Source organism: Erpetoichthys calabaricus, chromosome 7 (assembly GCF_900747795.2).
Source record: "Erpetoichthys calabaricus chromosome 7, fErpCal1.3, whole genome shotgun sequence".
NCBI lineage: Eukaryota > Metazoa > Chordata > Cladistia > Polypteriformes > Polypteridae > Erpetoichthys > Erpetoichthys calabaricus.
Window position 1 is genome coordinate 115,101,722 of NC_041400.2, and position 26,924 is coordinate 115,128,645.

Below are 26,924 nucleotides of genomic sequence, written 5' to 3' on the forward strand. Positions count from 1 at the left end.
TTGTGCCCTGTGTTAGCTGGGATTGGCTCCAGCAGACCCCCGTGACCCTGTGTTCGGATTCAGCGGGTTGGAAAATGGATGGAAGAGAAATGTGTCTCAGTTAAGCCACCTCAGACCACTTGGAGCGGATCAAAAAGATTGGCCAGTTTTATTACTGGAATTGTGGATAAATTGAAATGCTTCCCCGCTTAAGACATAGGGACCAGCACCCATACAAGCAGCCCAAGATTATCATGGCCACTCAATCCTGATTGAGACAAACTTAAGATTTGAGAAACAGAGATTTATAGATCCAAATGAAGAGTAGTCAAACTGAGGCAAGGATCAAAATCCTAAAGATCGGAGATTGGCAAACTTTTTCTGTTACTGAAATTTAACTAAGTTGTAAGCAACAGCTCTGCCAAAGCCCTAAACAATTTCCTAGTATATCTGTGCTTTTCATTGCTTATTTCTCAAGTTAAGTCTTTCATTTATTTCAACATAAAGTTCAGATACCTGTTAGCATACTTCTTTGTCTTAAATAATTGGGTATTATGACATCTGCCTTGTAGTATTATAGTAACTGTCATACAAAATAGCGTTAATCGTGAATTCACTGAAAATATGGTAACATACAGTATATAAAAATAACACAAAATACAGAATCATTTTTTGAATCCTAAAAAATAGTGGCTAAATGGTTTTTTATTTTTATTAATTTTGAGTACATTTTTGTTCTCTCTTAGTTTCTCCCCACAAGGTATTACCCTTGGTAGGTATGGCCTCTTTGGTGTCATTCTAAAAAAAAAAGAGTTTCTACGATAGCTCCTTCTCCCATGACAATACATATTTTTGCTTGAGTTCGTTTGTGGGCTGCACATTAAATTCCAAAGCTGCTGGTCCAGTTTTAGAATGGTATTCAATATTGAAAACTCACTAGTTTTATTAAGTAAATGTTGTTTTTTCATTTCAGAGTTCTTAAAATCAATTAACTGATCCATCAGCTTTATAAATCTGACTTTTTTTCAATACAGAGATACTGAGAACCAGAGTCTGATCTTACCTCATTAATTTTATAATCGCTTGTGGCCCTTTCAGCTAAAATGCCCATGAGCACAGCTAATTCAGTTTCACTTTGGTTATATCTGAAAAAATGTAAAAATAAGTAAATAGAAATGTAAAAAGTATCATAACACATTCCACTAGAAATACTGTAAACACAATACCCTCTAAATAGGGAGAGGGTTCTAATTAACTATTAATACAAAACCCTTTCTAAAATATTTTCCATGTTTTACAAATAAATAATATTCTCTCTGTGGCTATTTTATTAGGTACACATGTGTTTTTTCACACAATAGCCTTCATTTTCACACAACCAATAAAATGGCTAAAACTTAGCAAACAGTATCTTGCAGACGAGATCAAGAGGTTTATTTGTTTACCAGAATGGGAAAGCATAATCTATGTGACTTTGAGCATAGTGTGATTATTGGTGCCAGACATAATCACCTTTGGAATGTTCATGTATCATCTGTACAGTTTACAGGTAATGATGAAAACAGAGAATGTGAAACACTTTGTTAATGTGAAAGCCAGGACTGATAGGGCTTTACAAAAGTGGTGTACAGAATGGCATCCCTGACTGGACAACAAACCAGATGGGTTTAGTAGTAAAAGACAATTAAGAGTTTCATTTTTGTCAGCTAAGAACAGGACGATTAGGCTACAAAGGACGTGTGATCACCAAAACTGATTGAGAGGAAAATTAAGAAATATCTCTTGATCTGATGAATCTTGATTTCTGCTGCATCATTCAAATGGTCAAGTCTCAATTTGATATAAACTGAGTGAATTCATCGTAATCTGTGTCAGTGACACAGAGTGATGATTGTGTACTTGTGTGAGGACTGTTTTTTGGCACACAATAGTATTAATACAAATGAGCACCACGCAAATGTCACAGTGTACGCAAGCATTGTTGCTGACCATATTTTTCCCTTTGGGATACTTCCAGCAGTATAATGTGCCATGTCAAAAAGCACACATCATCAAAGATGGTCCCCTGAATATGACAATGACTTCAGTTTAATCCAATAGAATACACAGCCTCAAGTCAAGTCGTGTGGGCTTTTTTGTCATACCATTTGGATCCATAACTTGATGCATTATATAGTTATGTGGCGCAGTGGTAGCGCTGCTGTCTCGCAGTTAGGAGACCCAGGTTCGCTTCCCGGGTCCACCCTGCGTGGAGTTTGCATGTTCTCCCAGTATCTGCGTGGGTTTCCTCCGGGCGCTCCGGTTTCCTCCCACAGTCCAAAGACATGCAGGTTAGGTGGATTGGCGATTCTAAATTGGCCCTAGTGTGTGCTTGGTGTGTGGGTGTTTGCGTGTGTCCTGCAGTAGGTTAGCACCCTGCCTGGGATTGGTTCCTGCCTTGTGCCCTGTGTTGGCTGGGATTGGCTCCAGCAGACCCCGTGACCCTGTGTTCGGATTCAGCGGGTTGGAAAATGGATGGATGGACAAAATTAGGTTCCCCAGGGCCACAGTGCAGTATATAGGCAATCCAGGGGAGTATGGGGAGATTTTACTTAAAAGAATGTAAAACAAGTAACAATTACCATACAACTCTGTATCATATTGACAAACAGCACAAAGTCGGCAATTGTTGTGTAATGAATAATACAGTATTCCCAAGGATACTGTACTGTATGTACAAGGGAGAATGTCTGTTAAAGTCCAGAAGCAGCAAGAATCAGTTGCATTAAAGCAGATCACTAAGTATAAATATATATAGTGTACAGGAGTACCATGTGACAGTATGCTCAACAGCATTAAATACAGTATGTAAACAACAGTGACATTTGTACAAATAATTTGTTAGCAGTAAATATACAATACTATTTAAAGTGCAAATAAGAGCAGTGCAAAACATGTCACATGCAGTGGTGTATAAAAAAAGGAAAAATAATAAGAAAAACAGCAGCATCAACTGTTCAAAGGAATGCAGAATAGAACAGTAATTTGTTATGAGCTTATAATAAGTGAATGCATGCAGACAGAGAGTAACAAGGTGTTCGGGAATCCGACTGTCTGTGGGAACTAGCTATCTGGTAGTGTTAGTCTGCAGACTATGATACATGAAGGGAACAAAGTTTGTAAGAGGGGTGGGAAGGGTTCCCCACAATGCTGGAGGCTTTGCAGATGCAGCACTTTGTGAAAATATCCATGATGGACAGGAGAGAAGTCCTGATGATGGCCTCTGCTGTGCACCATATTCATTGTATGGACTTCTGATGAGACATGTTGCAGTTCCTGTACCAGGCAGTAATGCAACTGGCCATGACACTTTCAGTGGTGCACCTGTAGAACCTGGTGTTCAGCTGGTACAGAAAATGGAACTGCTTCTGTGCCTTCTTTGTCAGGAAGGAAGTGCTGATAGACTATGTCAGGTCCTCTGCCAGGTGCACACCATAGAATCTGAAGCAACCTCTCTACCACAGAGTGTTTGATGTGCTGCTGGAGCTGTGCATCTCAGTATAGCTCTGAGTCAGCAAGGTAAACAGGAGGGGGCTGTCCATGCAGTCCTGGGACAAATACTGCCTATGGTCTTTCTACCAGGAAGTTCAAAATCTAGTTTGAAATGGAAGTACTGAAGCCCAGCAGTTTTAGCTTCCCTGTGTTTATAATACGGTAGTTGATAAAATACAGTATGTGTATAATACAAATATTGCATATGTGATCATGTTCCCCATTAGATCACGAAGAGGCTCATTCCTCAGGTGATTAAAGTCTGGCCATTACCCTCACACACTGCAATGGACTGGACACACAGGCAACCAGGTGATTTAAAACATTTCATCTCAGTGGTAAAAGTTCATTCACTTGGTCCACTTCTCAAAATAAATATTACTAAAATAATTCATAAAACCAACAAAATAAAAAAATGCTGAATACTTGTTATTAATTATCAAATACTTTTGCAAACTTTAACCAAGTTATGAACCAAATATATGACTTTATAAAATGAGCAGCTAAAAATTTGTCATCCAAATGTAAAATATATAAAATTAACTCTGGCTACACATTACATTAGATTTATCTGCCATAATGCGTCACATAACAGTCATATTCTGGAGCAAATTTAGAAACTTAGAGAAAAATTGTAAAATTTGACTAAGAATTTCTTTTTAGATAACTTGATATTTTTACTGGCATTTAAACTTTCTACAACATTTATTAGGATTTCTGGTAGTTTACTCTTTCAAAATAAAATGTAGAAGTATAAAGGACATGTATATTTATTCTTACTTGCTTTTAATTATTTCCCAGTTTTCTTGAACAAAGTCCCATACTAATGGAGTACCAATTTTGTTTTCTGCGACCCACATCAATATTTGTCTTACAGAATGACTTTCAAATATTGAACTATTTAGAGATAACTGAAGGTACCTTCAAATACAAAAGGAAAAATACAGACACATTTAGAAAAATGAATGATAAACATGTCAAAGTAAATACTCAACATTCTTCTACACTTACCTCTACTTCAATACCCTGTCCCATTTTACAGTGTTGTGCTAGTTCTCATTATCCTCATGCCCTGTTCTTTTATTCTACCTGTTGAAACCTTTACAGTGTGAGACATGCAAACTTGTGGAGAGTTTCACAGGTTTTGAGAACAGGAAACACACAGGGAAGACTTGCAGTGACACTATTGTTAACACATGCTCTGTTTCTGTTCTTAGAATGGAGTTGTGACATCACTGCTGCTGTGACGATTCATGTCTGAATGGGTAGGGGTACCAGTCAATCTGCTATTTATGACTTTTGTGTATAGATGGAAAGCAGGCTACCTAGGGACAGAGTATATGTGCATGAAAGTAACTTGCTCTACAAACTTTACAAAGGAAGATACGGAGTTACAAACATGGAGAATATTAGATTAAACTAGATTAGATAGAATTTTATTGCTCCCAGGCAGGAATGGTACTAGGTCTCCTAAAGGGCCCATACAGGTAGGCCAGTACCTTCATTTGCCAATCCAGATGAGGACAACCCCAGCAAACTATCTATAGGCCTTGGTGCTGCTAGGCCTAAAATGGGGTAAACTGCCTTTACAGTTGAAAAATTTAAAGAGGAGTCCCAAAATATATCACAGTGCCCAACAAAGGAGGTGATAACCGCAAACCCCTAGCTTATAAATAGGACGGCAACAGAGAATACAGTATTTATAAATGAAGAATAGTTATTAACAAAATAGAAAATAAAGCAAAAATGCTCAAACAATACAAAACAGACAATAATAACTTCATCTAAAAGGTAATCTTACAGCAAGCAAGTCCCAATACACAATCCTTAATCAAAGTTCTCAAAACAAACCAAGAAGCCAGGAAAAAAACAGGAAAACAAGAAACAGCAATATTTTTGGAAAGACTCCCAATGGATCTTATACTCTGGCCTATGGATAAAGGCTGAGTGAGGTGCCACCCACAAAACACACAGAGAAATGGCACATTTAAAAAGACAGTACATAATTGCAAAATTAACAGAAAATAAATAAAATAATAAAAAATTTTAAAAATAAATACACATTTAATCATAACAGAGACTGAGTCAGGAATCAAACTCAAGTTTCTGGATTTCTGCCTCTGCATAGCCCTGGTATTAATTAGATTTGCCCTAAATGTTTGGTGTTTTTAAATTTGAAACTTTATATAATACAGAGATTTGTTCCATTTATCCATCAATCTATCTATCCATCTTAATAAAAGCTAAAGTCTAATATCAGATATCACAGGGCACAAAAACAGTAACATGTCCAAGAAAGAATACCATTACTTTGCTTAGCCATCAAATATGCAAGAATGATTTCAAGGGGTCAATTTAGAGTTTCCAGTTAACATGTCGGTAAGTTTTTGGCTTGAGGAATGAAACAGGAGTTCTCATTGTAAGTCCATTTAAGCTTTGGAAGAACAAGACCGCTCCACATGAAAGACACCTTGCTGTCTCTCTGGGCCTCCCTCTCATTTTAAATTGAAATGATATCTGACTTGATTGTGTTTCTTACCACCACAAATCACTCTCCCTATTACTTTCCATCTTTTTGTATTTTTCCCACTTAACTTTAGCTTCTTTTACAATATATTTTCATTTCAACTTTCCCCCTGACTCTTAGTGCATGTTACCTGCAATTTGAGGCATCTTTAAAGCTACTCCTTGAGTCACTTCTTGGCAAGGCTTCAAAATCACTTCTGGTGCTTTTTTTTACTACATAACTCCCATATTTGGCATACAATGTCCCCTGAAGATTGGTTCCCCATGTTTTTCACCTAAAGGTGACGTGCTTCATCATACATGTTTTGTTACCATCTCACCATTACTTCAGTTTCTTGCAATTCAAAATCACTTAATCCTTTACATCATAAGAATCATTCTTTCAGTTAGGGTCAGGTACTCTGAGCATATTCTGGATCATCGTCTCAATCCCATTTTATGTGTAATCCTTTAGCAACTTCAGGCAACTCTTGGTTTTTCTCAAATTCTGACAAGACCTATTTAAAATTTGTGGGCCTTTTCCTATGTCTTTTGCTTTGCTGGTGGTATGTTTTGCCACCTGGACAAACGTTGACAATGTATAGATGCTGTACATGTGTGTATTTGTTCATGAGTAGTGTACTCAATTTTACTTTGTAAGTATAAATCTGTGCAGTACTCTAAGTTGAAAGAATCATTTGTTATATTCTAAAATAAACTGAATTAAATTGGACTTTATCCTGTGCAGTGTACAACATTATTTTCCCACTTAATGGGGCAAAATGCCATTTTGAATTACAGGTTTCCAACTCTTTAAGGGATCTTCCTACCATTTGTAACAGCTACATGCTAACATTATATATAAATTTCCACTCACAGTGCACAATTTTCACTTTTAGTTTAGCTTAGGCTCAGTTCAGGATTTCTGTTGTTATTTATTAGTGTCCTTTATTCCTGTATGTGCCTCTGAGATGTACAGAGTAGTTTTCTGCTTTCCCCAGTTACCTTCATCTTTCTTTTCTTCACTACTTTTCAGCATTATTAAGTACAGTACTGCACTTTACAAACCCAAATCTGAACTTTTTTGTTTCACCAATGGCATGAAATCCTTTAAAAAATGGACTATATCTGACCTAATGAGGATTTAAATGAACATTTGTAAATTTAAGCCACTGCCCAAAGTTAATGAGTCATTGCTGACTCCTCTTTAAAGCTGTATGTTGTAGTATTGAGTGATTGCTGTAAATCACCCTGTTTTGAGCACATGTCACTGGGATTGAGTACTCTAGAATTTTGTGACTTTCTTTCACAGTCAGTTCTTGCCAGTTCCTTTTTCACTGTGACAGGTGAAAATAAGGTTCTGCCTTCTGATAATATGTATTTAAATGTAATGCATATGCGTGAAAATAGATTGATTCAAGTCAGATAAACTGCTTGTAGACTGACAAAGTGAGGCAAAGATGATGCTTTGGATAGGAAGTAATTGTAACACTTCACAGAAAAACCAGGGATATGTTCATGTCTGATAGTCAGCATTCCAAATTAAAATAGAAGCAGTTTACATACAGGCCATGAGACAAGTACACTAGACTTTTTCTCTGTACTCAGGTATTTGTAAGCTTTTTGTAATTTCGTATATTCTTGTTTTTGATGAAAATTGTGACCAATACTTCAAGAAAAAAATTTGACTTAATACCTACATTTTGTTCTTGTGAACTATCCCAATAAACAAACTCTATAGAAAATAAATTCAATCTGAGATACAAAATAAAATAAACGTTTGCTGTGCCAAGACACAATGTTGAGTCAGTAGCACACAAATGTATACTGTAACTATTTAATGAGCAAAGCTTCAGCCAGATTAAGATTTCCAAAATATAATAACACAGTGGGACGCAATAGAAATTACCACAATCATTTCAAATTTAATAAAAGTATATACAGTAAATGCAGTTTCAATTTTGTTGTTTCTGTACTAACTATATTCAGTTAGTAAAATGTCTCATTATCTTGTATGAGTTTCTAATCTAAAGGTCATAAATAGCATTAAATCATGTATTTGCCACTTGTTTTGCATTTATATTTTGTGAAACTTTTAGCTACAATATAAGACACATATGAAGGAGGCAGGGTTGATTGATATATTATCAAAAACACCTAAAAGAATAGACAAGCTTGGCCAGTAGAAATCAGCATCATGTTCAACTGCAGCTTTAAATTGCCAATAATATCTGGAAAAAAGCACTAATGAAAACCAAAACCAAGCTTACAAAATATATAAGCACTTCAGTATCTCATTATGCATTTATATCCAACCTTTTCAGTCTTACCTATTCAGAATCCAGGGTTCTTTACTGAAGCTCAGAGCAAAAAGCAGTTCATCACTGTAATCTGATTTATTGTCCTTTTGCTTTAAAAAAATATTCCAGATAATCTCCCATTCTTGAAAGCTTCCAGATTCAATTCCATAGGACAAGATTACTTCTCTTATGAATAAAGGAAGTCTGTATGTAAAAGAATGAAAACACAAAAATACAAATTATATTGTACAATTTAATCATGTTGGTATTTAAAACATGAAGATAATAAGTCTGCTCACTTTAATTTAAACACAGAGTTTAGGTGACTTGTCTGAAATCGAAACTATGAATGTATTATGTGTGGTTATGTCTAAAGGCATCAGAGGATGTGACTTCAGTTTCAATTTTCAATTTATATTAAATGCACTTCGATTTATGAGTCCAGTGTGTCATACAATGTTTGAATTTCTGCCTCTGGATACATCACATTGGAAATGCCAGAAGGTCTTAAAACATGGACAAATGTAGAGGTGGAAAGTGTGACCCATTTTCTGCATGTTGTAGGCACAAACCCAGTTGAAATTCTTTTAATTTCCCTCACTGCATGACAATGCCACACAACACACTGCAGTTTTAACTGAGTTTTAGTCGCAAAGATGGCACTCCCAATACATGGTGCTCTAACTTGACATCAGGGATACAAACTCAGGTTCTGTCCTCTGGGGAGAGCGCCAAGCAATTATCCTAGCCAGTTGAACAAAGAGACAATTCCATGGCTGAAATGACTAACCAGGCCTTTGACAGCAAGGGTGTTTTCTTTTATAGCAGAGACTCCATTTGAGTTGTTGTCATGCTTTGCACGTTAACTGCTACACCACTCACCTCTCAAAAATTGGCTTGAACAACTTTGGTCTTTTTAAAAAGTGCTTTGATGGTAAGTGATCTACAACTAATGATGATGTACAAAATGCTGTACCATCCTAGCTACTGTACCTGTCACAGATTTCTTCTGAGTGATGAAGGATATTTCAGCATCATGGTGAAAAAAAATGTGCTTGGTTATATTTGGAAATTATGCAGAAAAACTGTTCTTGACTATGTCTTATATATGTTTAGACATATAAAAGTCTTTAAATGTGTGAATGTTTGAGATTGTGTAACCTTATTTTTGAAATATCCATTGTCACGTGTGAAAACATAAAAAGATGTAATTGAACAAAATGTATGCGTGTACAGAAAATAGGACAGAATGATGAAACTTGTTTGTGTTTTGCGTACGTGACAAGAAGCATGTATACTTTCTGGAAGTTTTCTTTTGATGATGTGTGTGACAAGAAAATATACCTTTAGGGTAATGACTTTACAAAATTGGAAAAGTACAATGAGTCAGGACGCTATTTTTTGCTTACGTGGTCAACGATCAGGAGATTAGAAAGGTATAAAAGAACAAGGACATCTGCGCTCGAGGCAGATGAAGCGCGGTGTCCTAGGACTGTGTTTCTCTGACATTTTACCCTTGCCTGGTATGTATTAATAAAAGGTTTTGACTAATTTTAATTTTCTTCTCTGTCTTCAGTCACAAAAAGTGTCCACAGTTTTTGGCGCCCGGACGTGGGGCAAGAGACGGCCGGTCGACTCCTCCAGCGAGACCATTTCAGTGATCCGTCTTACCAGCGGACTGCCGTTAACTTGAGCTCCGGCAGCAGAGCATGCAGCTCCGGCAAAAGTTAGGACTGCCCTGTCCTGAAACAGTTCTTGCGTGAGGAGCCCCTGGTCTCCTCTTTGCTACATCCACGGTGACTGAACGGATTTCCAGACAGAGCTTGCACACTTCCAGGCTGGGGTAAGCACCGGGGGATTTCCGAACATTTTTTATTTTCTAAATAACGGGAGGGCGAGTTTCCTGTTGACCGTCTAGTCATACTCATATCTCAACGGGTTGCTTAAGGTGATGGAGACTTGACCCAAGCAGTTTGACGCATACGAAAGGTCTGACGAAAGGATACTGGCCTCACCCATATCCTAGACTCGGCTGGACGTATTGATGTAGTATTCTGCTGAACCGAATCGGACACGAAGTCACCTGAGCTGGAATCCGGGGAAGTGAGCGGACAGGCTAACGGGACGAGTAACGGGGTGGTATGGAAATATAAACCGAAAAGAGCACAGATTACAGGATTGCTGTTAGGAACGGAATGACACGTAGCGCTATGGAAGATATGTAGCTATGGAAGATATGTAGCGCTATGGAAAAATAAATAAATCTACATACGGAATAAGCAACAAAACCGTGTTCTCCTGGGAACTGGATCAGTACCGATAGTTAGGTGTCTCCCCTTGAAACTAAGAAGGGAACAGTTTAGGTTTAGTGAGTGGCACACTTAATGCCTCGCTGATTCATACGTACAAGGGATTAGGCGAATCAGTATATAGTTGGAAAATTAAATACAGGACCCGGGAGGGCAAGGGAACATAATGGGAACTTATAACAGTAAGCCTGTTAATCGCCGCACAGGGGGATCAAAATCATTAGTGCTGGAAGAATTATTTTCGGAGGATCAACAGACGCCCCGTAAAAATGGGTCTCCTAGAAAATTTATAGAAAAGAAGACAGGTTTAGATTTATCCTATTATTTTTTTCCCCTCCTTAGAACCAACCTCAGACACCTCTATTATCCCCTCCTCTATCCCCCATTCCGACTACCCCCCCCCTGCACTACAACTAGCAGAAGTTTCCCCTGATGATTCCCCAGGCACAGATCACTATGACCCACCCTGTACTAGACAAACCCCCGTCTCCAAATGCACAGTAAGTCAAACCTCCACTCACAAACCAGCTCCAACTTTTTTCTCTTCTGATCCTTCACCTTCACTTACTTGCCCTTTAATAGAAGTTCCCAATCCCCATTATAACCCTGCCCATCCAGCTGGACCCCAAAATCCCACAACAGTTATGATAAATCGGAATTGGGACATCCAAGAACTAAAAGATGTCGTGAATGCACTTCCAGATCCAAAGGAAGTAGGAGGACTAAAATTTGTTGAACAACTTGATCAGTTAGATAGCATGTATAAGCCTAATGCTGCTGAATGGACCCAGGTACTTCGTCGAAAGCTTGGGACCACATGGGCCACTGTTGGCAGGGGTGTCCGCAATGACGTTCCATGGGTATGGAACCCAGCTTTAACTCGAGGACAGGGGATAGGTGGAGAAGGCGAATTTAACCCACAATGGGAGGCGTTGAGACAAAATATTGCAGAAAAATATAAAAAAGGAACGGACTGGTCCCTTATTTCTGCTGCAAAACAAAAGAGAGATGAGACGGTTGATGAATGGGCACATAGGATTCAAGACCTTATGGCTAATCACTCGGGCTTGGGAAATGCTGATGACCGCACCCGAGCTGCAGTTCCACCTTTTGTTTCCGGTTTGCGCTTTGATATACAAAACAAGGTCCGCACTTCCTGTATTGAGTGGGAAAGTGCCACGTTTGATGAAGTCAAACGACATGCTGAACATGCCGAATCGGACTCTCATGCCAAATTATTGGCAGCACAGATGAACTATTATTCCAGGAATGCTCCTGACCAAGGTCGAGGATATGGCTTTAGGGGACGAGGACGAGGAAGAGGACGAGGTGGTTTTAGAGCTCCTCCTGTTGACCACACTAAGAATCCTTTTATTCCCTCTCCTTTAAATTCCAATGCTAATTCCTACTCTTGCCACGCTTGTGGTAAAACTGGACATTTTCGTCGGGAGTGCCCTCACAGACAGCAACAGCCCCCACCTCCCCTTATTCCACCTGTTTTCTCTGACACCCCTGACTAACAATACCGGCCATAGGAAAACGCTGGGACCTCCAGCCACTCTTTTCAACTACCTTTGCTTACCCATAATTCAGAGACTGATCCTTTACTGACATTGTTCGTTGATGGCACTGAGACTGTTTTCTTAATCGATACTGGTGCCACTCGATCTACCCTCTCGCTGGCAAAGGTCCCTGCCTCGAACGAAACTGTTACTGTACTTACTGCTTCTGGACAACCACACCTTCTTCAAGTATCAAAACCTCTCCAAGTCCAGTCACGTCCTGGCGGACATACCTTACTGCATCGTTTTCTTTTGAATCAGCTTTGTCCAGTTAACCTTTTAGGAAGAGATCTCATGACAAAACTTTCTCTTTCTATTTCTATGACTGAAAAAGGTTTTTTCTGTTCTACCCCCAAGTTGTTGTGTCAAATTACCCCTTATCCCAAACCCTCTTTTACTTTAGATATTTCCCCACACACCATTCTCCTCAAAGCCCTACATTCTTTTTCCCCTTGTCTTTTTCCCAATTTACAGGCCCCTGACATTTTACACTGTACTGCCCAATACTTCCCTATAGAAGTAGACACCACCTGGCTAGAATCTTTCCTTACTTCTGGTACTTGCCCCGAAACCCTTCACATCTACTGTGTTTTTTATTTCATCCACAAAGGCAGCTGCTTCTGTTCATCTTACATGCTCACAGCACATATATTATCTTGGCGGCACAGTCCCTCATATTTTTCCTTAGCTAAATCACACACTGTTAAATGGGAGGAAATAGGACCATGGGTGGAAAAATGCCTTGAAAGAACAGACTGGTTACAAGTTACTCCAGGTATTTTTGATACTCCTGACCATTTAATAACTAAAGTAGTGTTTCAAAGGATAGCCCACTGTGAGCCTCTGGTGATCCACCCGAAATCCTCCTTCCGCCCGCACCGTGCCCAATATCCTCTGTCTCCCGAAGCAGAGGCTGGCATCTCCGCCGTACATCCCGATCTCGTCAAACGCGGTACCGCCGATGAACATGGACCGTCATGCCTCAGGGATACAGAGAAGCCCTTTGTGTTTATGGACAAGCTCTTGCCCAAAATTTGGACGGCTTTTGGCCGGAAAGAGGTAGTACATTGATACAGTATGTAGATGACTAGCGCGACGGAAGAAAATTGTACAATTCATACTCAGAAATTGTTGCTGTTTCTGGAGGAAAAATGGCCATAAAGTTTCTAAGGTTAAGCTGCAGCTAAACAAAACAACAGGTTATGTCTGTTTTAGGTATTCTGGGCTACTGCAGACAGTGGGTTCTAAATTTTACTGAAAGAGCACAGCCGTTGCAACAATTGGCTGAGAAGGCTCTCTGTAACCTCAAAGCTACTCTTTTATCTGCGCCCGCGCTAGGTTTGCCTGATCATTTCTCGTCCATTCACTTTGTTCGTGGACGAAAAGCAGGGATTTATGAATGCAGTACTGACGCAACAACATGGAAACAACATGGAGATAAACAAAGACCGGTGACTTATTTTTTCTAAAAAAAACTGGATCCAGTGGCCGCAGCACTTCCTCCGTGTCTTCGTGCTGTGGCTGCAACAACAGAAACTGTATTAGCAAGCACGGATGTAGTTCTCATGAAATTTCTTCTGTCCTTTTCTTTTTTCTTGTGACGTGTGCATTGAGTTAATAGTCCATTTGTTTCTGTTTCCTTTGCTGCATTGTTTCCAAATGTGGTGTGAATATAGAATAATGCTGGGGTGAAGTGTGTTGAAAATGGTTTGGGTGATTTTGTGTGTTATAGAGTGTATTAAAGGGATCCCTATGAGTATCAGAATGTACTCTGTACTTTGTCAAATGTTACAATTGAAAAATGGAGCGCCCTAAACCAGTTACGCAGTGGTCCAAGGGGACCGCCTGCTGGAAGCAAATCGAATTTCATCAAGCTAAGTGCACAAAACAGCTGAACTCGTAGCACTCACTCAAGCATGTCAGCTGTCCGAAGGGAAGATCGTAACAATTTATACAGATTCCAGGTATGCTTTTGGAGTCTGCCATGATCATGGAGCACTATGGAAACTAAGGGGATTTAAGACCAGTACTGGAGAGCTCTAACTAAAAACTGAAAAAGATAATTATCGATTTGTGTAATTGGTTTAACGCAAATGAATGTCTCCACTTTTGTTTAAGGCTTGTAAATATACAAAAATATTTTTCCTTTTGAACCCTGATCAAGTTTAAAGGAAAAATACTCTTTTAATAATATTACATGAGAAGGGAGACAAGTTTTTTGGCGATAAGCGGAATGTGTCTAATTGTGATATGAATGGAAGTTGTGTATTTTAGGTACTATAAAGGAAGAGCATGGTGACGCAGTGGTCAGCACACTTGATACGAATAAGGGTTCAAGCACGTATGTTTTCCTTGTTAAGTCAGAATAATAATAAGCATGAAGGAAAAGACGCGTTTAAGTATGTTGCATAGATAACCTTTAAGCACAACCTCGCGTGAGAGATTTCTGTGAATAAAGTACAATTGAAAGAAAACTTTATTCTATGAATGAAATGCAATTGTAAAAGAGATGTTGAAAAACATTGGGAAGCTGTAGGTTTCTCTACATATGCAGAGCAATTTTGCAGATGCTGTGCAATATGTCAAAAGTTTAATGTGGGAAAAAGGTACCCAGGTAAGTCCCGCCGTTACCCCTAATCCAATGGATTTCATTGAACTAACCCCGTCTAAAGGGTACCGATATTGTCTTGTGATTGTCGATGTGTTCTCCCGATGAATAGAGGCATTCCCTTCAAAACACAACGATGCCAAAACAGTAGCTAAAAGCACTAATTAAAGAGATTATTCCAAGATGGGGTATCCCTCAAAAGTTACAAACAGATAATGGCACTCATTTTGTGAACTCCATTATAAATGAATTAACCACCTGGCTATTGTGAATACCATCCCCAAAGCGGAGGCATCGTAGAACGATGCAATGGCACTTTAAAAGCTAAACTCGCAAAAAATTTGTGAACAAACTAATTTATCATGGCCGGATGCACTACCCTTAGCTTTAATGGGACTAAGGGGACGGACACACCGACAACTGGGACTATCGCCGTTTGAGATTCTGACCGGACGTCCCATGCCCGTTGGCATGGTTGTAATGTGAATTTGCATACTGTGGACAATGATCTTCTCTCTAGTCTTGCAGGTTTGCGAACCTCGTTGAAGGAAATCCACCAGCAGGTTAATCGAACCTGGAGGACCAGCCCCCTTTCCAAGGATTTACCAATTCCTTTGGGCACCTGGATCCTGGTTCGAGATACTCGGAGGAAACACTGGCATCAGCCTAGGTGGAGAGGACCATTCCAAATTCTTCTATCCACACCACACGCCGTGAAAGTTGAAGGACTGCCTGCCTGGATTCACGCCTCACATTGCAAGAGATGGCACCCTTGATTGCTGTGCTACTATGCTTTTCTTTTCCCTTGTCTACTGCCCTGGTCACCTTGACTTTCCCGTTGGGAATTACCACATCAGTGCAGTTTGATTTCTGCTCTATTATCAACTGTGGGACTGGTCGACAAGCCCAGTGGACCGGATCTGACAAATACGTGTGTATGAGGGGAAGTGACTGCGACAACTGGCAAAGGGTTTTTGCTAACACTGGAACTGAGGACTGGGGTTATCAACCTTTTGAGGCCCTAAAATACGGTTTGAAAAATCGGTTTTCTATCATAAAAGGACATGCCTCTCATGAATGTGCTGACAACCATTGTAACCCCTTGATCATTACTTTGAAGAACCCCTCTTTACATGACTCAGGTATTTATGTATTAGGGGCATATGTATCTGGAACAGACCCTTTAGGGAGATTTCTAATTAAGATTGACGATCCTGTTACTAACACCCCTCATTCTCTGGCACACACACCCATCTCCCCAACTTTTGGTTCAGATTTTTCTCCTGTTAAGATTATGAATATTTCCACCCTTTCATCCACTTTTTCAGTAGAAACTGGTTATGGAGATCAGAATAGATGGTTGCAGTGGGTTCTCTATTCAGCTAAGCAAGTTAATCGTTCTCATTGTTATGCGTGCGCTGCAGCCCGTCCCCATTTAGCTACAGTCCCTTTCCCATTATCTAACATTTCTGACCCCGTGGGGTTGCCCTGCCTTCTGTATTTATTCACTACTTCCAAGAAACCCCTCTCTGGTTCAAAGTGTTCTAATCTATCTATTCTTTTTCCCCCACCCGTCACATGGATACCCCTATGTTTCAAACTCACGAAGGAAATTATACATGTTTCAAATCTAATGGAGCGACATGGGTAGGTGAATTACCATTTTCTTTCTGTTCTCAAACTTTTCAGGTTAACTTTTCTCTGAACACCGTTCTGTCTTCCTTTCTTCTCTCCCAAACCACTCCTAGATCAGATATTTGGTGGATGTGCCGTAGGTCCAAATTATTTGCCACCCTTCCCCCTAACTGGTCTGGTACCTGTGACTTCTATCTTTACCTCCCTCTCACTCCTCCTTTTTATTTCCGACATACCCGCTCCCTTTTCCATATGCCTACTAATATCTCCTTACATGGCCCTGGAGTATACATAGATGCTATTGGAGTCCCTAGGGGTGTCCCAGACAGATTTAAAGCTAGGGATCAAGTCGCTGCCGGTTTTGAATCTATCATACCACAAATTACTATTAATAAGAATGTAGACTGGATTAATTACCTTTATTATAACCAACAACGTTTCCTTAACTTCACCAAAGATGCTATTGAAGGCATACATGAACAGCTTGATCGTACTTCTCTGATGACTTGGCAGAATCGTCTAGCCCTGGACATGTTACTTGCGGAAAAGGGAGGTGTCTGTGCTATGTTTGGTGATGCTTGTTGTACATATATTCCAAATAATACCGCGCCAGATGGATCAATAACTCGTGCATTGGCAGGCCTCACTGCTCTCTCTAAAGAACTTTCCACTAATTCTGGCATTATAAATCCTTGGGATCAGTGGTTTACATCCTCCTTCGGATCCTGGGGACAATGGATAAGATCTGTTTTCATTTCTTTGGTTGTGACATTTTGTCTCCTCCTCCTGGTTGGTTGTTGTATTATTCCTTTGGTTCGCTATATAATATCTAAGTACTTTACCGCCTCTATGGAAAGGGCATATATGCTACATGAGGAGCGCATGTCTCGTATAGTTTCTTCCACTTTCTCTCCCCCTTCCCCTTCATCAACCATTTCAAGATAGAATTATATTGCCCACATCATTTTGTTCAAAAAGGGAGGAGTGTGAAAACATAAAAAGATGTAATTGAACAAAATGTATGTGTGTACAGAAAATAGGACAGAATGATGAAACTTGTTTGTGTTTTGCGTACGTGACAAGAAGCATGTATACTTTCTGGAAGTTTTCTTTTGATGATGTGTGTGACAAGAAAATATACCTTTAGGGTAATGACTTTACAAAATTGGAAAAGTACAATGAGTCAGGACGCTATTTTTTGCTTACGTGGTCAACGATCAGGAGATTAGAAAGGTATAAAAGAACAAGGACATCTGCGCTCGAGGCAGATGAAGCGCGGTGTCCTAGGACTGTGTTTCTCTGACATTTTACCCTTGCCTGGTATGTATTAATAAAAGGTTTTGACTAATTTTAATTTTCTTCTCTGTCTTCAGTCACAAAAAGTGTCCACACACGCATGTATGAGTAGGAGGACATGTATGGACCAAGCAAAGGTAATTCCATGCCAGGCCAGGGGGTGGCAGGGTGGACTAAACCTTCTCCTGTTATCTCTACAGATTGTTTTTGAAGACATTACTTCTGGTTCTGGCGCCAAGGACAACGCCACTTCCGGCGGCTAGGATAACATCAGAAGAAGGTCACTTCCAGTTCCCCTACGTCACTTCCAGTCTTTCCATTTAAAACCGCCTTCCTCTCAAACCTCAATCAGTTCACTTTTGGACTCCATCAAAGACACTACTATCAACTTTTCAAACCCAATACAGCCAGGGACAATACACAGGTGGCTGCCCAAAACCTTTATGAATGTGTCGAGTCTGATTTTTTCACACCATGAAAATTATAACATATTTAATGAAAATTAAGTTTAAAATTAGTTTTTAAAATAAGAACTAATAAAAGCATTTTAGAAAGTATTAAATGATGCAGAACAACCAAAGCCACTACTTACTTTTTTGAAAGGGCCATTTACAGTATATTGCAAATTACAGCTAAAAAGCATTAATACTAAACCAGCAAAATATGTGATACTCTTTACTCAAAGGTTTTCATTTTGTGAAAATCTACACAACTTCCAGTTTTAATATTGAATGCCGTATTTTTTACTATTTTTGTAGTCTGAACAATATTATCTCCTTTATTAAGAGCGTAGTAAAAAAAAATCGAAATTGTTATTTAAACGTGATTTTTCCTAGACTTTAGAATAGTTGCAGGACAAAAAAACGCCTAAGCCTTGGCTTTAAATAAATACCGTAATTACAGAGAAATGTGTAATATTCTTAATGGTTTATACACAAAGAAAGCAGCAACTGTGATACTAATGTTTTTGTTGCTGTTGTTCTTAATTCAAATGTTTCCTTGCATTGATATTTAAGCAAGATTCTTCTTGTCTCTCTCTTGTTAAAAGCTGAATGCAATGTCTGAAGACAAAAAAAACATCAAGCACTTCATAATATGTGATCTTCATTTATATTATCCACAAGAAACCATCAGTGTATCACCATGTGTTGTGTGAGTATCTTAACTTAATAGCGAGGACAGAGTCAAGGTCAAGAGCAGTGTGCCTTAAGAGACATGCTGAGCTGGTGACAAACAGTGAGAGTACACTAAATGATAGCTAAAACAAGGAGAAATTGTTTCATAAACAAGCAAAACATGCTTTACATGTAATACTTACAATGGCTATACATACAGATACACTATAAACATAAAGACATAACAAAACTTCGGGAAAGCTTGTAACCTGTTTGAACGCAGCCTAAAGTTTAAGCACAGGTATGGAGAGACAGACTTCATAAATTGTTGGTTTAATTACAATGTTAAGTCAGATGCATACTTAGCTGCACTTGTGTGCATGATGCTTCAGCCCTTATGTAGCATGTGAAAGATGTTTCCTGATGGAGCATGAAATAGTAGAGAAGGTGGCAAGTTACAAATGTATGCATTACACTAAGTTAACTGATTTGAATGTTAGCGCAATTCACTTTTTTTCCTACTAAAGTGCCATTTATCACATTGTGTTTAATAAGGAGTTTTGTAAAGAAAATACTAGTAACAAAAATGTAACAATATTACTCATATTAAAAAATATAAATAATAATAGAATGCAATTACAGGCGTCAGTAGACTAAATTAAATACATGGTTTAACAGCATTTTACAATGTCATGGGGTTGTAAATGTAGCCCAGATAGGCTTGTGGTGGCTCAATAGCTTTCATAGACAGCAGATTCCAATTTAAGTGATGTAGAAATAGGATTGACTGATGTCTTGATACTAGTTATTGATTATGGACGCTCTGTCAGTAATTGAAGTTCAAATTTCTGAAACATATATTTTTCAAAGAAGTTCCCAATGGTAGTTAAAACTACTGTTGAAGTCCCAAGGTAAGGTTGTTTGCTGCTTTGGATTACAGTGCAGAGCAGGTATGCAGCTTTACTAATAAAATATGTTTGTAGTGTGAGAGAAATATTGAATCATCATGTGTAGATAATGCAACCATGAGATTGTTTTAATGTAACATAAATACTGAGTACATATTTGTACCCTACACTTACAAAGCAATGCTTACAGTGCATAATTCCTTTACCCTTACATTCATGTCTAGATGGAGTTTTTTTTGTTTACTTTTATGGTGAATTTACCTCAAACAGTAGTAGAAGTGAGCTGGTATACAAGCTGCTCTCTACTGGAGACATGTTTTGCTGTCAGGTGTTGGTATTAGGCAAGATAAGGGGAGTGGGGGGAATATACAAAATATTTAAGCTGAAGTGATCTGTCTCAACGTAAATTTGAAACAGTACACTAATCCATAACTTAAGTCGCACAGAATGTTTCTCTGTTTTAAGACAGTCAAGTTTGAAAAATCACCAGTGTTTTTCAAAAGGAGATTTTGAAGTTTCAAAACTTTGAACAATACACTCCATTTAAGATACATCAGCAAAAATTAAACATTCTTGACAAATTTCCTTGAAGAATATGTGCCAAATTTACACAAAATTGGTCCACTGGGAATATCTGGGATGGACAGACAGATTTGGCAATTAAAATGCATGCTTTTTATATATTATATGTGACTACATCTAAAAATAATAAACAAAATTAACTTCTTTTCCTTCTATAAATATAAATAAAGTCATGTCTGTGAATTTTATTCTACAAATCAATTTGCAACAAAAGAGTGTAATTCCTCAACTTGCTCAGTATTTGTTAGTAATTTTTGTGATGATATTAGATTTCTAGAGATGATACTATTTATGTTTATGCTTGTAAAGTATAAAATAATGAGAAATGTCATGTCTTTATATTAATAATTTCTGAAAATTACTCAAATACGTGTATTAATAATAATATAAAGATGTGACTTGTCCTATTATTTTATATTATACTATACTATTATATACTGTATAGAAACTACTGGCAAAAAGTTTTAGAACACCTCAGTTTTTCTTCAAATTTAATCAGTTGAAATGCAATGAACGACCTAAAATGGTGAAAAGGTAGTAATGAAACTGACAGGGGTTTAAATTTAAAGTTTAGATTAGCAATAACTGACAAAAGGTAATTTCAGAATATTACAAATGGGCCTACTTCAGGGAACAACTAATAGATTATAACCTAGGTGTTCTACAGCAATTAAAGTAAATTAAGTCTTGCAATTTGCACAGGTGTCATAACTTCTGTTTATTATTTAAAAACCCTCTATCTATCTATCTATCTATCTATCTATCTATCTATCTATCTATCTATCTATCTATCTATCTATCTATCTATCTATCTATTAGCAATAAAGAATAACTATTTTTATTGGACTTTTTAAAAATAAAGTTTACAAACTGGCTTGCAAGCAACATCCTGACAATTTAAAATGCAGCAGGAAGAAAAGGAAAGGAAAAGGTCAAATAAACTTTCATAAAAAAAGAAAACTAATTAAAAGCAATATTAAAATAATACTTTTACATTTTTTATTGAGGTGCTGATTGTATTAATAGTACTCAGGTCATCAGGCTTGAGGCCAAATTAATTAAATGTTGTCTTGTTGCTTTTCAGCTGAATTTTAGAGACAACCACTACATTGTTGTTGGATGACCTAAGTTATCTGGTGGAAATATATCTAACAGTCACATTGGTGAAACAGAGAGGGGTGAAATGACAAAGAAATTTGTAAATTAGTTTAAAAGTCTTGAAATGAAAAGGCACAGGTAAACAGTGGTGAGATTTACTGTTGCTAGTGTAATAGGATTTCTCATTCTTGTACATGTAAGGATTCTGGCCACATCATTCTTAATTCACAGTAAGTTTGCAATAAAGCTCATTGGTAGGCCAAAAGAGGATGTTACCATAATCCAGTTCAGATGACACAAAAGCATGTATATGTTTTTCTCTTTCAGCAGTGTGAGAACATTGCGGATCTTGGAGATATTATGCAAGAGGTAGTCATTTTACAGACATTACTAACGTAGTTCTTCAGACTGAAATCACTGTCAAAAGTGACTCCAAGATTCTTAATATAGTTTTTCACATTCAAAGATAGGTAATCAAAATAAACCTGGATATATTTTCTATGAGAATCATTTCCAATGATGACCACCTCAGTGTTGTCTCTGTTTAAAAGTAAAACATTCTAGGACAACTACAAGCTAATGTAATCTATGCAGGACTAAAGAGCTTTGAGCATCATGGGGTAAGGTCAAAAACAGCAGCAAAGTATGCAAACTGAAGAAAATAAATGTTATATTATAATGGGGTAAGCAGACAAAATGGCCATCCATCCATCCTCTTCCGCTTATCCGAGATCGGGTCGCGGGGGCAGCAGCTTGAGCAGAGATACCCAGACTTCCCTCTCCCCGGCCACTTCTTCAAGGTCTTCCGGGAGAATCCCAAGGCGTTCCCAGGCCAGCCGAGAGACATAGTCCCTCCAGCCTGTCCTGGGTCTTCCCCGGGGCCTCCTCCCGGTTAGACATACCCGGAACACCTCACCAGTGAGGCGTCCAGGAGGCATCCTGATCAGATGCCCGAGCCACCTCATCTGACTCCTCTCGATGCGGAGGAGTAGCGGCTCTACTCTGAGTCCCTCCCGGATGACTGAGCTTCTCGCCCTATCTGTAAGGGAAAGCCCAGACACCCTATGGAGGAAACTCATTTCAGCCGCTTGTATTCGCGATCTCGTTCTTTCGGTCACTACCCATAGCTCATGACCATAGGTGAGGGTAGGAACATAGATCGACTGGTAAATTGAGAGCTTTGCCTTACGGCTCAGCTCCTTTTTCACCACGACAGACCGATGCAGACCCCGCATCACTGCGGATGCCGCACCGATCCGCCTGTCGATCTCACGCTCCATTCTTCCCTCACTCGGGAACAAGATCCCGAGATACTTGAACTCCTCCACTTGGGGCAGGATCTCGCTCCCAACCCTGAGATGGCACTCCACCCTTTTCCGGCTGAGGACCATGGTCTCGGATTTGGAGGTGCTGATTCCCATCCCAGCCGCTTCACACTCAGCTGCGAACCGATCCAGAGAGAGCTGAAGATCACAGCCTGATGAAGCAAACAGGACAATATCTGCAAAAAGCAGCGACCCAATCCTGAGTCCACCAAACTGGACCCCCTCAACACCCTGGCTGCGCCTAGAAATTCTGTCTGTAACAGTTATGAACAGAATCGGTGACAAAGGGCAGCCCTGACGGAGTCCAACTCTCACTGGAAATGGGTTCGTCTTAGTGCCGACAATGCGGACCAAGCTCTGACACCGATCGTACAGGGACCGAACAGCCCTAATCAGGGGGTCCGGTACCCCATACTCTCGGTGTACCCCCCACAGGATTCCACAAGGGACACAGTCAAACGCCTTTTCCAAGTCCACAAAACACATGTAGACTGGTTGGGCAAACTCCCATGCACCCTCCAGGACCCTGCTAAGGGTGTACAGCTTAAAAAAAATGGCCAGACAAGATCAAGAAGTGGCCACAAGGTATGTTAGCATGGAAATGTCCTTTACGAACCCTGAAAATGACTTTAAGTCAAAGATTGTAATTCTGTAGTACTTTTTCTTATTTAGTATCCTTGCTAAGAAGGGCAAGTAGTATTTGCTTTCAAAAACGCATGGGATGTTGTAAGGGCAAAAAAAAAAAGTCATAGCCGGAACTGATTAGGTTGAAAACTGGAAATTCATAACACAAGAAAACTGATATTGAGAAGTACAAAGGAAAAAAATATTAAGGAATATTTACTAATGAGTGAAAGGGAGGATTATATTATTTGTGTTTGCTTGGGGAGTGTCAGGCAATCAAATTAGCTAGCCCATCTAGAAGTTAACATTGCTTTTTCGTTTAGCTAGACTTACAGTGAAAAAAGTGTTAATCTTTCCTGAATTTTGTTGTGTATTATCATTGCAGTTTCCCTTTGTGATCCTCCTCATGCAGGAAAGTGTGTCTGAACAGTACAAATAAACAGAAAATACTCAGATTTAGTACTAACTTTTTTTAAGCTGAGGTCATATAGTGTTAGATCATAAAAAAAGTCTTTTTTGACTCAAAACCAAAAGCAAACTCAAACACAAAATTAACAATCAAAGATCAAATCCAAATACTTACATTTTAATTAGCACTTCAGTTAAGTACAAGAGCATAATAAGGAACCACAATCCCCTGTACACAGTTTAAAAGAAGATCATTGTAAATGCTAGAATGACTCAAATACCATGAAAACTTAATAAAGCAAAATAAGAATGGAAAATTACACACACTGCAAGTAAGATAGTTATGTTCTGACAGCACCAGTGCATGTTCTGCAGAGACCAGCTTGACACTTGTTAGCTTTCAGGCACTATCAAAAAATCTGCAGTGACCAGCACTGAGTACAAGGCAGGAAACAGCTCTGGGGAGGCCACTGGTGCATTACAGTAGCCATTCACACCCATACTCATACTGGGCCAAATTAAAAACACAGATCAACTCAAAATCATTTAAGATGTAGAATGAAATCCCATGAATACATGGATTTCAAAACAAGATATTGCATCTGTGAGGCTGCAGCACTTATCAGTGTAAAAGATAAGTCATGTTTTATCCTCCTTATTTAAAATAAAAAATCTGCTGTTTTACTTGTAAAATCAAAGTATTACTGCCATTTGATTCTTAAAGTTTTACTCTAATAAAACTCCCACTCTGCTAAATAGGGAGACAGCCAAGGAGTCTATTAACTCTTGAAAAAAAAACTTTACAATTTGAGCTGTTATTATTGACCATTAAAAGCATTTCTACTTGTCTGAAACAGAAAATGTATTTGAAGAGTTTATAGACTATTTGATAGAGCACCCCCATGCACTCACACAGCAGACTACAACTAAAAAATATTCTAGTTTTAGGAAGACCAGTCCTGATCTGATAGTACAAAGGTGTTGCTATTCTGTCATAATTGAAATTGTGTATCTGCTGGAGAATACTAAGTTTATATACATGGACATTTAAATCTACTAAACGACTTTCAATTCTTACCTTCTGCAATAAGACATATACTGTACTTTGTCTTTTTCTCTTGTCACACACCCTGAAAATTAGTTGTAGTTATTATTACTATTCTGAGAAAATTTGTATATTTTGTATTTTGCTGCTTCTCTTAACAGTTATTGCAGTCTGCTTTGCCTCCTTAGAACCCCTGATGGATTTGATATTAAAAACAGGAGAATAATATTTTTAGATGTTCTACTAATTTAATAACTTTGGGTAGCAACAATAATAGCACTGCTACTTAACTACTAGTGTAAACATTGGTATCCCTACTGAATGTCCCCACTTTGGTGCTTACAGTGACAGCAATACTGAGGTGCAGCACTTGGTCTCCAACTGGGCTCACAGATGGCTTGCCTTCTGTGTAGGATGTACATATTTTTTACCCTTATACACATACAGTATGTATCATTTGATCACTGTTGTTTCCACACACTGCCTAAAAGCATGGTGTAAGGTTGTTTGAACCACAATGAGTATATGTGATTGGGTGTGTGAATGTATCCTGCAATAGACTAAGAGCTTTTTCTATCTTGCACCCTTTACTACCAGGAAATGTCAACCTCTCTTTGACCTTGACAGACAGATGAAATTAAAATGTTTGTCTTCATCAGCATTTGAAAATGTCACTGTAAACATTTTACAAGTTGTAAATTAGTTTACTTATATTGTATTCATGCTTAAATAAAATTCAGTGGACCTCCTTGTTTGTATTTTACATACAGTAACATTCGTAATAAATTATTATAACTAATAAAATAAATTTTGTATCTGTATATGCCCCCAACTAGATTATTTTTATTATTTTATGCTTTATACCTGGTTCTTTAACAGAGTCAATGTTAACAAAATTCCATAAATATATTACTTAGCAATTTTCTCAAAATATACCTACCCTTCTTTAGTAGGATTCTTTATCCATTCTCTAAAGATCTTAGATGCCATTTGTAAGCATTCATGAAATCCAAGCCAACAAGCCACCGACATCACTCTTTGCATCTGATCCCTTGTGTTAAAGAAAAAATGGAACACAGAATGAATAATGAAAGTGTTGTTCACCTTATTAAATTCCTCAACATGTCTATCTATCTATCTATACGTATATATATATTGTATATTGCTTGGGGAGCTTAGGTAAGTGTGATTTACCGACAAGACACAAGGGGGCACTGTCTAATAATGCTCTCTCTTCTCCTTCTCCCTTTGCAGAAATATAGATCGACACCTCTCCCACTCTGACGTCACTTCTGGTCAGACCACCCGGACCCATCTCTTCCTCCCAGAATTCCTCATAGATGGCACCATCTTAAGTGCAGATCGTCTTGAAAATCTGCAACAATTCACTTGCATAGTACCATGCATTTTCTTTTTACACATTCTGCGTACTTTAATATACAGGGTTTGCTTTCGGGTGCCCCAGACTTTTAATCTTGTTTTGTCACTTAACTATTTATATTTATTTATTTATTTATATATATATATGGGAGGCAGCTAAAGGGCTATATGTATATGTGTATACAGTATGTGTGTGTGTATACACTCCCTGGGAAATTATTACAGCACTAATACTGGGTAGTGCCTACTTTTGCTTTCAAAACAGCTTGTTGATATAAGGCAGGTTGGGTGTAAGGATTCATACGGCCGGCACAAAATTCTGGACCCATCATCTGTGTGCCTCAACAGAAACATCAGACCAAGCTATATTTTTCCCAACTTTAACTGTATAGTTTTGGTAAGACTGAACACACTTCAGCTTTGTGGTCTCTATAGTTTTTTTCTTTGATTATATTTTGTTAAACATTCAGATCATCGCCAAATTGGTCAGTGGTATTTTCAAAAAGTGCAAGCTGAATTCTGATAATCATCCTGTTGAAATAACAGTTTTGGGCCATGTGAAAACTCTCATTTTTCATTCTGGTATTCAAGTACGGTCATTTCAGAAGACCTAACACCTAAATTTTGAAATTTTGCCAATTCCATATGGTATTTTTGGTTCATTTATCTCCTATAGTTATAGACGTATGTCTCTCTATTATAAAAAGAAATCCT

General features: G+C 38.4%; 1 protein-coding gene across 3 annotated transcripts in view; it reads right to left on the minus strand.

Annotated features, from left to right (window-relative positions):
• LOC114654627 (aminopeptidase Q-like) overlaps positions 1 to 26,924 on the minus strand; it is a 93,760-nt gene that overhangs the window by 2,293 nt on the left and 64,543 nt on the right. For all 3 annotated transcript variants that reach the window (XM_051929419.1, XM_051929418.1, XM_051929420.1), the window contains 4 exons: positions 25,771 to 25,881; positions 8,346 to 8,519; positions 4,291 to 4,431; positions 1,043 to 1,124 (listed from right to left, as the gene is read on the minus strand). In XM_051929419.1, the coding sequence (XP_051785379.1) occupies positions 1,043 to 1,124; positions 4,291 to 4,431; positions 8,346 to 8,519; positions 25,771 to 25,881 (508 nt within the window). The remainder of the gene's footprint in view (positions 1 to 1,042; positions 1,125 to 4,290; positions 4,432 to 8,345; positions 8,520 to 25,770; positions 25,882 to 26,924) is intronic.